The sequence below is a fragment of the Bradysia coprophila genome, unplaced genomic scaffold, assembly GCF_014529535.1.
Source record: "Bradysia coprophila strain Holo2 unplaced genomic scaffold, BU_Bcop_v1 contig_732, whole genome shotgun sequence".
NCBI lineage: Eukaryota > Metazoa > Arthropoda > Insecta > Diptera > Sciaridae > Bradysia > Bradysia coprophila.
The window spans coordinates 1934846-1950824 of NW_023503972.1; the positions used below are offsets into that span (position 1 = coordinate 1934846).

A 15979-nucleotide genomic window follows, 5' to 3' on the forward strand; every position below is an offset into this window, starting at 1 on the left:
GAGAATTTCCATAAATTCAATCCCTTTAATGAGGCGACGGTTTTCATTACAAAAAACCAATTTGTAAATTTTCTATTTTCATTTGGGTTTGATCATTTTTTATTTTCCAAGTAAAAAGTACCATAATTGCAAATGATTTTATTCCAACCCGTAAATCATAGTGATGGTAGCAAAAGTTGTGGGCCTATGTGGAGATAAGCTTACACCATACACATTGTTTTTATTTCGTTTGATGATACGCAATCGCAAACTGCCTGCATAAACAGATGACGTACAGAGTATTCTACTCTAGTTTGTGATGGGATTGAGGAACGAAGTAACCTGCACGAAAAAAATACCAATTCAATTAATTTAATGCGTACCCACTCGGTACGTTGTGTTTACATCGTATGTGAAGTTCGATGTAAATTTAATACTCAATATTTCAATTTACCGGTTATGTAGTGTCGCCTACTGAAATTTGGTTTTTAATGCAAAAGAAAAATTGATGTTAAATTGATGATTTTATGGTTTCAACGACCGAGTGGGTACGCATTAAAGCAGGATACAGAAGACACCGTGTAAATGGTCGATTCCACAAGCGCTTATGTAATCGACCATTTACATGGTCTCTGCTGTAATCTACTATTACGGGCGAAATTGTTTCATTTCGCTTAATAGTATATTACTTCCGAGGTTCCAAGTTGTGTATTTGATAAGTGGGGTGTTACAGCCCGACCCGAAGGGGAGGGCTGTATTCCCCACTTATCAAATACACAACTTGGAACCTCGTAAGTACAATGCTTTACGTGATTAGGCAATGTAAATGAAAATGAAACATGCCGTAACACGTAAAATTCATTATTCAGCTTTTGGAAGGTACTTTCAAAAAAAAAAAAAAAAGAGACAAAGGTCTGTTCAGCTCGAGAGGAGTTGATGGTGATTCTTAAGCTTCCTAATTGGTGACCGGAGCAGATGCTCTCTCCCTCCGCCACAGATTCGGCTCCGATAATCAATAATTTTGTTTTGTAGCTAAATCACTACAACTACTGTACATGTAATGCGCGCCACAGTAGAACCTCACTTGGGGCGCATACATGTACAGTCCATGTGATTCAGATGTAAATGTTTTTTGGAAAAAAATTGCATAAATGACTTAAGTCGAAAAATTGATAAAAAATAATTAGCATAAGAGACTTAAGTCCCTTATGCAAATTAGGGCAGAGCGAACTATAATACACTTGAAAATCCAAATCGTAACAAATGAATAAAAGGATAAAACTGCAATGGAAATATAAATAAAATCATGCATTTGACGAAATTTTAAAAAGTGCTGAGTCGTTGCTATTACATGAAGCTTATTGAATTAAATTCGATTGAAAACAGGCTGCGCCATTACCACATCAATAAATACGGAATTCACAGACGATGAACTAAATTAAACGCAAAATGAATGGTGTCTGGAATGGACTTCATAAAAACTGATTGAAATTTATGAATTTCCACATGGTAGCGATCTGATGAATTCGGAATAAGTGTTTTTCATTCTATTCCAGATATCATTCATAAACATTAAAAATCCTAAATTGAATACAATGAATTGCACTTGTCTATTAAAAGAATCAATATAGCTAGCTAATGTGGTGCAGTTTCCACAAAGATAAATCGACAACCAGCAAAAAGAATAAATTATAAACAGACCTATCAGGCGGCATATAAACGCTCGACAGGACATCGTGGCGGCAGCTGGTGGAGTTGGATGCGCGGGTGGAGTCGGCTGAACGGTTGGCAGACTTGGTCGTACAGTTTCTTTAACGAAAACATCATCAACTTCTTCATTGATAAATTGTTGAAAGCTTTCTGGATGCAGTATGCAGTATTCTACGCCATCTTTACCTGAAGAATGCAGAAATATAAACTTCACATGGGAAAGGAAGAGAGCAATTTTCTTAAGAGACCACAATAACGTCTGTCTTTCGGTGGACCACAATAGCTTTTAAGGGAATAATTTGTGAGACCATTGCAATAATTCTCAAATATTATTTCACGAAATAATTGATTGAAATTAATTTTGGAATTTAAGTTCATCTTGTGAAATAATTTCTAACGATTCTGAGATTTCTAGAGACATTTTCATGAATTTGGGGTGAAACAAAAGCCGGTTGAATATCGACCAAAACTAGGTGAAAAAAAAAACAAAATCGGGTGAAAGATTATTAATTCCTTCGCCTTAAATAAACTCAAACAAGTTCAAAAACGTAGGAGGACTTGTGACTGGATTATTCAAGTCTGACCTTGGGAACATGTGATCGACTTGGATGCTGTTCCTGGCGTTTGAAATTAATCAATATTGATATAATTCGACACTGAGAGAATCTTTTGGTTCTTCCGGATGATAGGGATGATGGACTGAGATGGAGAGCCTCATGGTCTATTTGAAAGCTCTGGACCATGACAGAAAAGAATATATGAACCAGGCTAGGATAACTGGAAAACGCGAGGAATATTTTAAAGCATTAGAAATGCGTTGACATTAGTGCCTCACATACAGACTACTGAAAGATCACCCAGTATAAGAAATTTCTATGAAATGATGGTTTTCGACATATTTCGCGATTTGGTATGAAGGTTTTTCGATAAAATTCGGTGGGAATAACAAATTGTCGACCACGGTTCGGTTCACATACCTGGATAATCAATACGAAAACTTTCGATTCCCAAACACGACACTATTTCTGAAATTTTAGTCATGAATTCATCGAAATTTTGTAAAGAAGCACTGATACGAAAATTTCTCAATTCGTCTTCAGCCAGGGTTTTAACACTGATACGGTATGAGCGTTTCATCTTATGCTGTTTATCAAATAAAAAATATGTTGTTTATAAAAACGATAATGTTTTTTCGCGTGACAGCTGATTTTGTTTAATGACAACAAACATAGAAAAAAAGCTCCAAACGAGAATTGATAAAATCGGACAACACTACTCGGGAATGTCAAAATATCATAAATTGTGGAAATTGTTATCGTCACTGCCGCAAAATTCGGCGATGGCACTGCCTTCGAGTCGGTCTTTTGAGATACGAAATTTAAAAATCAAAATCATTTTTTAGGAAATTAAATTTTCAATTTTCAATCACGTTGTCCATGAAAATATTGTTCGGTGAAGTGACAGTAGTGACCCACTTGCCGACAGCGTCCGTCATTGAGAGTTATGTGTGAAATAGTGCTCAAATGCACAATCTATTAGCCTCAAATCAAAATAATTGATATGCGACAGCGATGCGAGTGACCATGGAGAGAACTAGATGAGGATTTTCAAAACATTTGAATCATCTCCATTTGTATTGTTTATCATCATATGCATGTGAACAACAGATGATATGGACCAAATAGGAATGAAGAACGCGTCTATGTTTTATGCATGAAATCAAGTCAAAATTACGATAGTTTTCAAAAGTAGTACCCAGTAGATGTCACCATGAGTGAATAAAAATGCATTTCACGTTTCGTAGATATTACAATAATCAACTGAGAAGAGTTTGACGATTCACAAAAACATATTGTTGAGAGTGAGAAAACCATTGCTGCTCTGCCGAGCGAGTGAATAAAAGAGAATAATTGCATTTCGAACAGTGTTTCACATTCAGGAGAATGTCGAATCCAGTGAAATATCAGGAACTAAAGTAGATGATGTTCGAATCCCAGGACAAACAATTTTGCGTGACACTTTAACTTCATGTACGGATCGAAACATTCCAGGTTGAGAATGGCATTTTACTACCATCATTACGTCCGTTGTTGCCTTTGCTCGATTCGCACGGAGTTCGACGTCTGGATTTTCATACATCTGTGCTGGAGGAAGTTGGCCACCTGCATCAAGCACAAAATTGTCTGCATTCAGGAATCAACGCGCTTTTAAAATAGATAAATTCAAAGTTAATGAGATGACACGTCAGAAGCAGATTAGATAAAAGTTGAACACAATTTGCTTCTTCTTTCTTATTATCGATTTGAATGAATCAGACGAATCCAGCTCTGTCGATGTAACGAGTACGAGTCTGGCAAAACGACAACCGCCGATGGATCAAATGCCGAAGAGCGTTTGATAACAAAATTACGTAGTCCTTTAGAATTCCCACCTGCGATGTTCCTTAGTTTAGTCCCTGTATAAGAGTCCATACAGGTAAACCAGTGGTTTCAATGTCGTCATTTAGATTCAACAAATTCTTGTTTTAGGCGAAAAGCCATACAAATGTACCACATGACAACGCTGTTTCGCCACTTCGACTTCCAGCACATTGACAATGCATCATCGAGTGCATTCAGGTGTGTCCGCGGTTTGGGGGGGGACTCAAGAAAACGTGACAGCCAGAACAAAATTGGGTCATATTTTACCATTTTTACGTGACGATGGGGTAGGGGGGTGTCTAACACCGGTAAAAAGTAGTGGACGTCATTTATGAATGGCCCCTTTATGGGTTGAATTACAGAAAGGGCTGGTTTAGGGTCAAATGTTGTCAACAACGATCACAACGATCCAAAAGTGTTGGCTGAGTTGAAATTTGAGCCGAGTTTCCTGGAAGCTAATTTCTTGTTGCATTTAACGCCGGACAAAATAGACTTTCAGCTTAAGACCGTAATAATCATTCCGAAATATTCGTTTGGGGTTTTAATGAAGTCGAGAGAGACAGATATTTCGTAGTATATCCTGTTAGCCGTCCCTGTAACTCACCTATTACCGATAAAGACTTCAGAAATGAACAACAATCTCTGAGCATAAAAACAGGTTCGAAAAATGAAGTAATAGATTCGTCGAAATCAGTCTCTACAGAAGTCTTGAAATAAAATTGACTGCCCCTAAAATAGAAGAAATACCTGCTAAATGAAGGGAGAAGATTGATAAATCAACTGAGGCTCCTGAATGAGAAATTGTGGAAGAGATGGGGGATAAACTGTTCATCCTGTTCCTCTGATCAAATGAAGTAATAGATCCGATTGTAAATATGCTATGCTTCTGCGAAAGGTAGGCTCTGAGTCGAACTTATGTGCAATCTGAAAATTGGAAACGTTCAGGTATAGCAGATTAGGTTTCACGTCCATTTGTTAATGGTCCGACATGCCTGATTTGCCTGAACTGAAAACTTTAGGCAATTTAACGGCAGGTAGAATCAAACTTTCTTTCTACGAGGACTGTTTGCCGGCCTTGAAAGCGTAATTTAATGCCAGATTTGCTAGTATTTATGCCACCAAACCATTTTCTGTTCACTTTCCCATTCCAACTAATTTTCCTTTTATTTTTTTCGTCCCGTTTACACACACATTACGTCACATCACAGGAGAAAAGTTGGTGACTTTGAAAGAAAAGTTTGATTTGTAAATTAATCATTACTGGTACGCCAGCACATGAGAGAAACCAGCACATGAAAAGTGAACGCATCCTAAGCTCTCTCTTGAGAGAGAGTTGAGTTTCTGAAATAAAAAACCGCACATCTCTGGGATCGAACACGGGCCCTCTCACACATCAGCTCATGACAATTAATGTGAGCTAAATCGTTCTTACATGAAGTACGGTAATTGTCGAATAGTATTTATCTGGGCTCATTGATTGTACCAATTACTTTTATTGGTTTCGGATGAGAAGGAAGCCTCGGAGCGACGTCTTCTTATAATATTTTGAAAGCTTGTAAATTAAGACTTCAAAATCCAAAATACCTCATGGGTCCAATCCTGGCCCGAGATATAGCTTCTAGAATTTTTCATTCCATACAAAGGACTTTGTTCCAGAGCTACCAGAAGTCAGCCTTGGACCCATGTCTCACTATGCTCAATCGATAGCTACTAGTACTAGGTAAATGCTGACAAAAAATTATATGAGTCCAAGACTCCTGGCCCGAGATATAGCTTCTAGAATTTTTCATCCCATACAAAGGACTTTGTTCCAGAGCTACTAGATGTCAGCCTTGGACTCATGTCTCACTATACTCAATCGATAGCTACTAGTGCTAGGTAAATACTGACAAAAAATTGTATGAGTCCAAGCCTCCTGGCCCGAGATATAGCTTCTAGAATTTTTCATTCCATACAAAGGACTTTGTTCCAGAGCTACCAGATGTCAGCCTTGGACTCATGTCTCACTATACTCAATCGATAGCCACTAGTGCTAGGCAAATACTGACAAAAAATTGTATGAGTCCAAGCCTCCTGGCCCGAGATATAGCTTCTAGAATTTTTCATTCCATACAAAGAACTTTGTTCCAGAGCTGCCAGAAGTCAGCCTTGGACCCATGTCTCACTATGCTCAATCGAAAGCTACTAGTACTAGGTAAACACTAACAAAAAATTATATGAGTCCAAGCCTCCTAGCCCGAGATATAGCTTCTAGAACTTTTCATCCCATACAAAGGACTTTGTTCCAGAGCTACCAGATGTCAGCCTTGGACGCATGTCTCACTATACTCAATCGATAGCTACTAGTGCTAGGTAAATACTGATAAAAAATTATATGAGTCCAAGCCACCTGGCCGAGATATAGCTTCTAGAATTTTTCATTCCATACAAAGGACTTTGTTCCAGAGCTACCAGATGTCAGCCTTGGACTCATGTCTCACTATACTCAATCGATAGCTACTAGTGCTATGCAAATACTGACAAAAAATTGTATGAGTCCAAGCCTCCTGGCCCGAGATATAGTTTCTAGAATTTTTCATTCCATACAAAGGACTTTGTTCCAGACCTACCAGATGTCAGCCGTGGACTCATGTCTCACTATACTCAATCGATAGCTACTAGTGCTAGGTAAACACTAACAAAAAATTATATGAGTCCAAGCCTCCTAGCCCGAGATATAGCTTCTAGAACTTTTCATCCCATACAAAGGACTTTGTTCCAGAGCTACCAGATGTCAGCCTTGGACTCATGTCTCACTATACTCAATCGATAGCTACTAGTGCTATGCAAATACTGCCAAAAAATTGTATGAGTCCAAGCCTCCTGGCCCGAGATATAGCTTCTAGAATTTTTCATTCCATACAAAGGACTTTGTTCCAGAGCTACCAGATGTCAGCCTTGGACTCATGTCTCACTATACTCAATCGATAGCCACTAGTGCTAGGCAAATACTGACAAAAAATTGTATGAGTCCAAGCCTCCAGGCCCGAGATATAGCTTCTAGAATCTTCTGTTTAAATCTCATCCAAAACACCTTCAAATGTGGTCTATCAAGGTTAGGGGCCATTCATAAATGACGTCCACTACTTTCGATCGATTGTAGACCCCCCTTCCCTCTTGTCACGCTATTTGGGTCAAATATGACCCAAAATTGTATAGGTTGTCACGTTTTCTTAACCCCCTCCTTCCCCCTGACCGCGGACGTCATTTATTACTTAGGCTATTGTATTTTTGTTATAGCCTTCGGTCTTTTCTTGTTAGAATACTTTTGCACGCCTTTTGGGTGAAATCTAAGCAGAAAACTCTTGTAAACGTTTGTACTGAAAATTGTGTTATCGACTACACTATTTTTGCGACAGTTTGTAAAAGGATGAATATTCTAGTTTCTTAGACACTGTCCTTTTTCGGATGGCGATATTAACATTTAATGTTTGCTTGTGAATAATTGTTAGCAATTTTGGTAATATTTTGCATTGGAAAGGCCGAACTAGGCGGATTTATCTATTAGTTTTAAGCGATTCCGACAACGTTGATTTTCCTGTTGATTCTAGCATTTTACACTTTCAACTTTTACCGCAATTTAATCTCGTGATAGCTCTTATACATAGGCTCTACTGTAATATACTGTTACTTTTGCTCGCGGGCATCGAAAATTTAAGATTCGACACTTCTTTGTAGCAAAGTAAGCAAAAACAAAAACAAAAAGTCTCCCGGTGAAGATGGTGTTACAGTGGAAGCCATTAAACTAGGTGGCAACTCATTATTGGGTGCAATAACGACTTTGTTTAATCAATGTCTCCAATGGGAAGAAGTACCAGAAGCATGGGAAAATGCAGTGATTACATTGCTGCATAAAAAAGGGGACATAACAAAGTTGGAAAACTATCGACCCATAAGTCTCTTACCAACACTGTACAAGTTGTTCATGAAAATCGTTACGAAGAGGAACACCAAAAAGTTCGGCTTCTACCGACCTGTTGAACAAGCTGCACTTAGATCAGGATTCAGCACAAACGACCACTTACATGTGATGAGAACGCTAATTGAGAAATGCAATGAATACAAGATTCCTGTGGTCTTGATATTCATAGATTTTGAAAAAGCTTTTGATTCAGTGGAAATGTGGTCGATATTGGACTCATTAGACGAGTGCAGAGTAGACTCAAGATACTCCAACACAATTTGATACGTCTATAAAAACGCTACGTCGTGTATGTATAAAGCACGTCCATAAAAGCACGGAAAAATTCAGAATTGGCAGAGGTGTACGACAGGGTGACACCATATCACCTAAGTTATTCACATTGATTCTGGAGAGTATTTTTAAGAAATTAGACTAGAGTGAAATGGGTATCAACATAAATGGAGAGTACCTGAGTAACCTCCGTTTCGCAAATCATATCTCCCTGATGGCAGCTGATCTAGATCAGGCGCAAATTATGTTGCAACATTTGAATGAGGAGTCAAACAAAGTCGGCCTCAAGATGAATTTGTCGAAAACGAAAATCATGACAAACATTGACGACGACAGAAACATTAAAATTGGTGATACTGTCATTGAACGAGTCGACAGTTATGTGTACCTAGGTCACAAATTGATGTTGGGTCTAGACAACCAAACTGCAGAAATAAAACGTAGAATTGGTCTTGCATGGGCAGCATTCGGAAAACTCAGGCTAATTTTCAAAAGCAAAATGAACAATAGAGATAGAATGGACCAAAAAGATCATGAACTGGAGACCACCAAAAACACGACCTAGAGGTAGACCACCAGAGAGATGGAATAATGGAAAAAAGAGAATTGCAGGTGAAAATTGGCAATAAGTGGCAACTAATCGTTCAGAATGGAAGAGAATTGGGGAGGCATACGTCCAGCAGTGGACAGAAACAGGCTGAAAAAGAAGAAAGAAGAAGAAAGAAGAAGAAAGTAAGCTCAGTACTTAAGGCATGTGTGGTATCATTGTAGATCTTGGTTAAACCTCTGTCAGGGCATTCAATGGTTTTAAGCATAAACATTCACGATACGCGAGATGTCACCATCAGGCCCAGCCCCCAATCCGAGTTTTTTTTTTCTTTATTTTTTTATATTTTGAGAGTGGTTTCGGCGCCTACGACTCAACACCTCTCCACACAGTCCGAGTAACTGTAAACCTGAACACTGACAGCTATGCTCATAGAGAACCCTAACCTCAACTGTGTGAAAAAAATTGTAATATTTGAGGTGCCGTTTATTTTTGTGTTTTTTCCGGATCAACAAAAACATAAAATTTAATAGATTTCCAATGCACAAAAGGTAAAATTATAATTGTTGTTTGTATGGCGTAACGCGTAAATGTTTAAGCTCATTATCTTACAAGAAAACAATGAGAACCATTCAAACATTTGTTTCTATTTTCAAACTTGAACAAAGTGCCTGCTCATTTTCACTGCACATACTTTCAGGTTAGGGTTCTCTGTGGATGATTTTTGACATTTCGAATAACCTTGGACTTGATCTATGAGCTTAAACATTTACGCCATACAAGCAACAATTATATTTTCACTATTTATGCATTGGAAATCTATTATATTTTATGTTTTTGTTGATCCGAACAAAACACAAATTTAAACGGCACCTCAAAAATTACAATTCCTTTCACACAGTTGAGGTTAGGGTTCTCTATGGATGGGTTCTATGTTCAGGTTTACAGTTACTCGGACTTGATCTATTCCTCTATGTAGTCTACCTCTATGCCTAGACCGAGTTGTTGTTATTACTGAACGTGATTGCTTACACCTTCACTCAGCTACATCTACGAAAATCTAGAGCCACTCAAATCAAGTCATTTGTGGATTTCAGGAAAAGTTAATACGATCGATCATCTTCCATGAAAATGCCGATGTACTGCCCCATTGCCCTCGAATTTGAAGCCCATAATGCTATACCAACGTATACGGCGGATTAACATTGCTCGGCGAGAATCTTTCCGGATGAAATCTCTCCTAATCTGGATAATATTCCGGATCGCGTTGTAATGAGAATAAATTCATTTCGATGTATGTGCCAACAGAAATGGTTAATTACATTCCGGGAATTTGATAGTCTTTGGTGCACACTCTCGATGCATTTGTTATCGGAGGATATTTTCATTGACTACCATGACAAGATATTTTAAGCTAAATACCAATTCATAAGTCAATTTTCAGTTGTGACTTCGTCGCGCAGTTTTTCTTGAATGCTTTGATTGAGTGCAAATTCGTAGAGGGTGAAACTAACTAATGTCGAACTGGTCTCAAATCCTGCTAGGTAAAATAAGAAACTTTCAGCAACCATTTCCGTTGGAGTGAACATTTCTATTCTTTCAGACTCAATAGTATCTAACGACACAAAGTCACTTCTGTGTATTTCATTTCTCTTGCGCTCGGCTAATGTATCGCGAAATATTTGATGAAAGTCACTTGTCTCTTTATCACTCGCACGAATGTGAAGTTTTCGACTTAAATTCGGAAAGGAAGACCAGAAAAAAGCGCAATAGCTGAAAACCACTTACGTTGAAAATATTGCGTCCATGCTTCATGAACAAAGACTCTGGATCAATAAGACCTGGTGAATAAAATCACTAAGAAACAGTCCGATGCCAGATTTCATCAAAAAAATCAAATTTTACAATTGCATTCAAATCCAAGGTCAGTATGCTAAAAACAGTAAATTAATTGCGTCGTTGACAACACAATATTAAACTTTATACTAAGCTAACAGCGGATCATCTTCTTTGTTGTGGAAAATGATTTTGTGAAGCTCTGGATCTATGGGCAAAATAGTCGGCTTTAGAAAGTAATAAAGTCCGACGGCTGGAGCTTTTCCTTTGTACTCGCGGTAGAAATTATCTATTTTTTCAGCCGACGTTATTGTCGAACCAACATCCTTTCTGGAGCCAAAAGGAAACGTGGTTGGTTGTGAGGTAAAGCCTTGTTTCGTCATATAATTGAAGTGATTTTTAATCCAAAAATAGACTAGTCCTATCACGGCAACGATACTGTATAGTAAGACTGCTATTACACACAACTCTTGTTTCAGTGTTGCCTTACGAACACTGTGCTTGGCAATGCGAATGCAGTTTTGAAAATCGAAAAAATGTACAGAAAGATGAGTGAAATGAGTGATTATTCGTTGCAAGATTAAAAACTCTCAAAAAAGAGAGACAGTGACGGGTCAGACAACGAGCTTTGAACTACCTCGAAATCTACAGGGTAACGTTCATGAAACTTTGGCGTATCTCTGCCCTGCCACGCATAAAAAATTAAATTCTCTAACAAAATCGTGCATCTCTTTTGCACTAAGATTTTTGTGTGTTCTATGTCAGAACGGGCAGAACCGACTGTCAGAGTTTCCAGTCCAATTTCCTTCCGTAAAAAACTCTACCAAAAGCAGTTCCTCTTGATCTCACGCAACTCTCGACGAGCCGTGACTCTCGAGGAAATTGGTTTTTACTATCGCACCAATTGTAGCACAGAAAGACATTAGAGCTACCCACGGTTTCTATAACGTCGATAACGCTATATAAATAGCATGAATAGAACGGCGGTTCAATGATAAGAACAAGATTTACAATATTGTTCATGAGTATCGGATACTGACGTCATCAGTTTAACGTGAAAATTTTTTTATAAACGCGGGATTTCCCAAGAAACAGTAATGGGTAAGTGCAATATAGAAGAATTGCACAAGTGTATTGAAACAAATAAGTGATTTTATTGTTGTCCCAGCACTTATAGACAGACAACATTTGAAATTGACAGGGGAATATATCGTTCCCCTATACGTCTGTTTCCTCTATTTCGCTTATGCAGTAAACAAGTGACAAGCCTCATATGTCAATAATCTACTATTTGCATAATCTACTATTATAAATTACAACAACTTACAGTGAAGAGGCAGTCAAATTTCAGCATGACTTTGCTTCAGCTGATCCACATATACAATCAAAATTGTTTATACTTGTTTATACGTTTGAAGCTGATACACTCATGTATGACCGTAAAACCCAAGGTAAATATAGTGCGGAGGTAATGACATTCAGACGCGCGGTCTAGCACATAAGTTCGATGCCAATGACATCTTTTTTTTAAATGGTTGACTACGATTTACTTGCATTTCACAAAAATATTTTCGCTATCTCGCAACAGATGGCCCGACGTTCTATTCCATTTTTTGCTTTCAACGAAGGGATGAGATGGCGTTTGTATTGAACTTTCGTGCCACTGCACATCTGATTCGGTTATATATGGCATTACCTCCTCACTATATTTACCTTGGTAAAACCGTTTAAAGACATAAAAACAGTTTTCATTGTTTGTGTGGATCAGCTGAAAAACAGCTGAAGCAAATTCATGCTGAAATTTCAACGCCTCTGACTGTACACACGTTACTTTATTCAAAAACATGAGGTAAAGTTAACATACATCATGGACAATAGCGGCCGAGACTCACATTTCTAAAATCTTTACGCCGACGTATCTGTTCGTTATGATCTTTGACTTCGCAATCTGACTGGTTTTCCCCCTCGTTGCAAGTGGACTTTCCCGAATATGTAAACATAGATGAATAATCTGTCTCTTCTTAATGTAATTTAATTGTTCCGTTCTCGCACGGCAGAGTAAAATAAACCAGGCAGGATAAGTTCATTGTTGATATGTCAAATAAGGGACCTAATACATTGTATGAAAATGAACTCAAATGAACACTGATATAAATTGAATTTTATTAACAAAATATAAGGCTACTAGATAATTCAGGTCCCTAGTCAAATCAATCGCTCCTACCTGGTTTACTTTACTCTGACGTGGTTCTAGACGAACGTTTGAACATTTACAACAGAAATCAGCGAAGATAAGTTACTAATAGAAAAGTGTCGTCGCTGTCCATAAGTGGCTTTTTTTCGTGTTGTATACGCATCTATTGTGGACGGTTTATTTTAGGTACTTCCGCTTGGAAAACGTTTCTGCCACTGTTGGCATAGAAATGACCAACTTTTATGAAGTAGATCATACCTTTTGCCATGTACAAGTCTAGTGAATCATAAATGAAATGAAAGTATACTTTCACATCATTTCATCACCCGATTTGATAACACTCTATGAGCAAACTCGTTGTTCAGAATGTGTTTTGATTGTATGTTATACAAGTAGGGTGTGTTTGTTGATCTGCTGGTAAAGTTCAGCTGGTGCTGATTCGGCACAACCTTCTATAACTATAATTTTTACTTTTACCCGGAAATGAGGGACGAAAGTAAAAAAATACAACTCACTGCGCGAAAGTATTTTGTTATGCTACGGGACCGAAAATGAAAGCAATTTTTCGTAGGTAATACTTTTCGACCCCTTAAGGGGAAGTGGCAGGAATCAGTCGTCCAAAACCGATACACAAATAACTATTTTATGTCATTGTCAAGCGCTGTGCGCATACTGTCACCCATACGTTGTATTGTCACACACATTTTGCAAACAGTGATTATCCCCTCTCAGACAGTGATTTCAATCAACAGCGTAGAAAGGAAAGAAGACTTTATTGTTGATCTGAGATTGTATTTCAGAGAATTTCGTCTGGCAATTGTTGTTTGCAAACGTTAATATGGATTTTCGTAGAATTTTACTTTTACGATATGAATAGATTAGAAAAGTTATATAAACTCCGGCAATTAATTGAGCCGTAATAGTTTAGTAATTCCAATCGCAAAACACGGACATTCGTCACAGACATGTTTGCATATACGGGGAATCCGGTAACTTTTTCATATCATGTGCCCTATCGTTCTAATTGAAATAATTTGTATCGATGTGCTTTCTGCAGCGTTTTTTACTGCTTATACTGGTGGACAGTTTTCTGACCATTTTGCACAACTACATTTCAATACTTATGGACAAGTACTTCAGGCTATATGAAAAAGTTTCCAATAAATTAGTTGCCGACAGAAGTGTGAACGAAACAAAAGGTGCAAATGGTGTAAACATACTGCGAAAAAAGGATTACGAAACTTATCAAGCCATCAAATATGGCTCTGGAATCAAATCAGCCTCCATGACTGGTTCCACAGTGATGCTTATTGATCTCGATCTCGTCAAACTGGTGAATCAGAAAGATTTCGCCAATTTCCCCGATCGCCATCCACCATCCTATCATTCAGATCCGTCGATGAATAAGATGCTCAGCTTTGCGACCGGCGATGAATGGAAACGATTAAAATCAATTTTGACACAGGCATTTTCCGCCAGCCGAATACGTAGAGTTAATGAAGGTTTGCATAAAACTGCAATGAAGCTATGCGATTTCATTAGGTTTCAATTGAACGAGCCTGTCACCGAGGGGTCTCAACAATTGGAAATTGTTAGTCCGATTAACAAGTACCTACTGGAACTAATCGCTTGCTCAGTATTTGGCCTGGAAAATACCGAAATATTTGTATCTAACGACAGTCCATTCGAAATATATACGAAACAAGTGCAACGAGCGATGATTCGACATCGACAAGCCAGACAGTATCCGGGACTCGTCCAGCTAGCTAAATTATTTAATTTGTTTCGTCCGAGTGCGGAGGCCTTGCGGTTCTTCGAAGAAACGATCCACCGTTCAATCGACAAAAGAATGGAAAGAGGCGAAACGGGAGATGATTTGCTGCAACTGTTGATGGAGGCGACATCGCCAGATTCGAAACACAACGATGGAAAATTATCGACCGACATGATCCTGTCTCAAGCATTAATGTTCTTCTTCGCCGGAACGGAAGGTCCTGCTACACTTCTAGTTTACGGACTATATGAGCTAGCAAAAAATCCAGATGTGCAGCAAAGACTTTATGATGAAATTGCTCCTGTAATGGAAATGGACAATTGTATAGACGACGTGACATTGACGAAGCTTGAATATTTGGATATGTTCGTGTGCGAGGTGTTGAGAATGTATTCGTCCAGTGTCATTGTGAGTCAACTTGTAATTGTTTGATGGATATACGTTTCAATAAAAAATATTCTAAAAATTGCAGGCTCGACGATGTCAATCAAAATACCAATTGCCCGGCACTGATATCGTAATACAGCCAGGCACCAATGTACACACTCCCATTTATGGAATTCATCACGACGAAGAGTACTATCCCAATCCATTCAGTTTCAATCCCGATAATTTCACAGAAGAAGCCAAACGAAAACGTCCGTCCGGTGCTTATTTAACCTTTGGAACTGGTCCGAGAGCATGTATTGCGCAAAAATTCGGATTGATTCAGGGAAAATCGGCCATTTGCCATTTAGTTTACAATTTTCATGTGAAGACCTGTTCGAGGACGGAAAGTCCGCCTAAGGGATCCATTGAATCCATGTTTCTGCCGATCAATGGACTCTGGTTGACAATGGACGATCGTAAGAATAAAATTTAATTTTCCCCAACTTTTATTGAATGGAGTAAAACAAGGCACGAACCGAGCAACCAGTAGAGGTAACGGAAATTTCTTTTAGAAATAAATCTCTAATTTTATTGTAATCAGAGCGTTAGGGAGTGAATAATTGAGGCATGCATATCTCTAGCAGGATAGACATACCGCAGTGTCTCTACACTTACAAAAAACAGTTGAAAATTTTACCTGTATCAGGTAGTTCTGTGTCCAGGTTGGTCCAGGTAATCTACAGCAGCTGTCACAGTTATAGCGTCCCATACAATTATACAGCTGTGACGGATACTGTTGACTACAAAGAAAGTTACCTGCTTCAGGTAAAATTTCAAACACTTTTTGTCAGTGTGTTTACTGACAAAGAATAACTCGAGCTTTCGAGTGAGTGATAATTGAGTGATGGTGATTCGT

General features: G+C 38.3%; 2 protein-coding genes across 2 annotated transcripts; one reads left to right on the forward strand and one right to left on the reverse strand.

Moving 5' to 3' along the window:
* Positions 1-87: 87 nt before the first annotated feature.
* LOC119083991 lies at positions 88-2906 on the reverse strand. Its single transcript, XM_037193808.1, has 3 exons — positions 2667-2906; positions 1681-1875; positions 88-321 (listed from the first exon to the last, which is right to left on the reverse strand). Exons 1-3 carry the CDS (start codon positions 2824-2826, stop codon positions 284-286), a joined length of 393 nt encoding a protein of 130 aa, XP_037049703.1. The 5' UTR covers positions 2827-2906; the 3' UTR covers positions 88-283.
* Positions 2907-13667: 10761 nt separating this feature from the next.
* LOC119083980 (cytochrome P450 9e2-like) lies at positions 13668-15572 on the forward strand. Its single transcript, XM_037193791.1, has 3 exons — positions 13668-13909; positions 14005-15102; positions 15167-15572. The coding sequence occupies exons 1-3, from the start codon at positions 13886-13888 to the stop codon at positions 15554-15556; spliced, it is 1512 nt and encodes a 503-aa protein (XP_037049686.1). The 5' UTR covers positions 13668-13885; the 3' UTR covers positions 15557-15572.
* Positions 15573-15979: the final 407 nt, after the last annotated feature.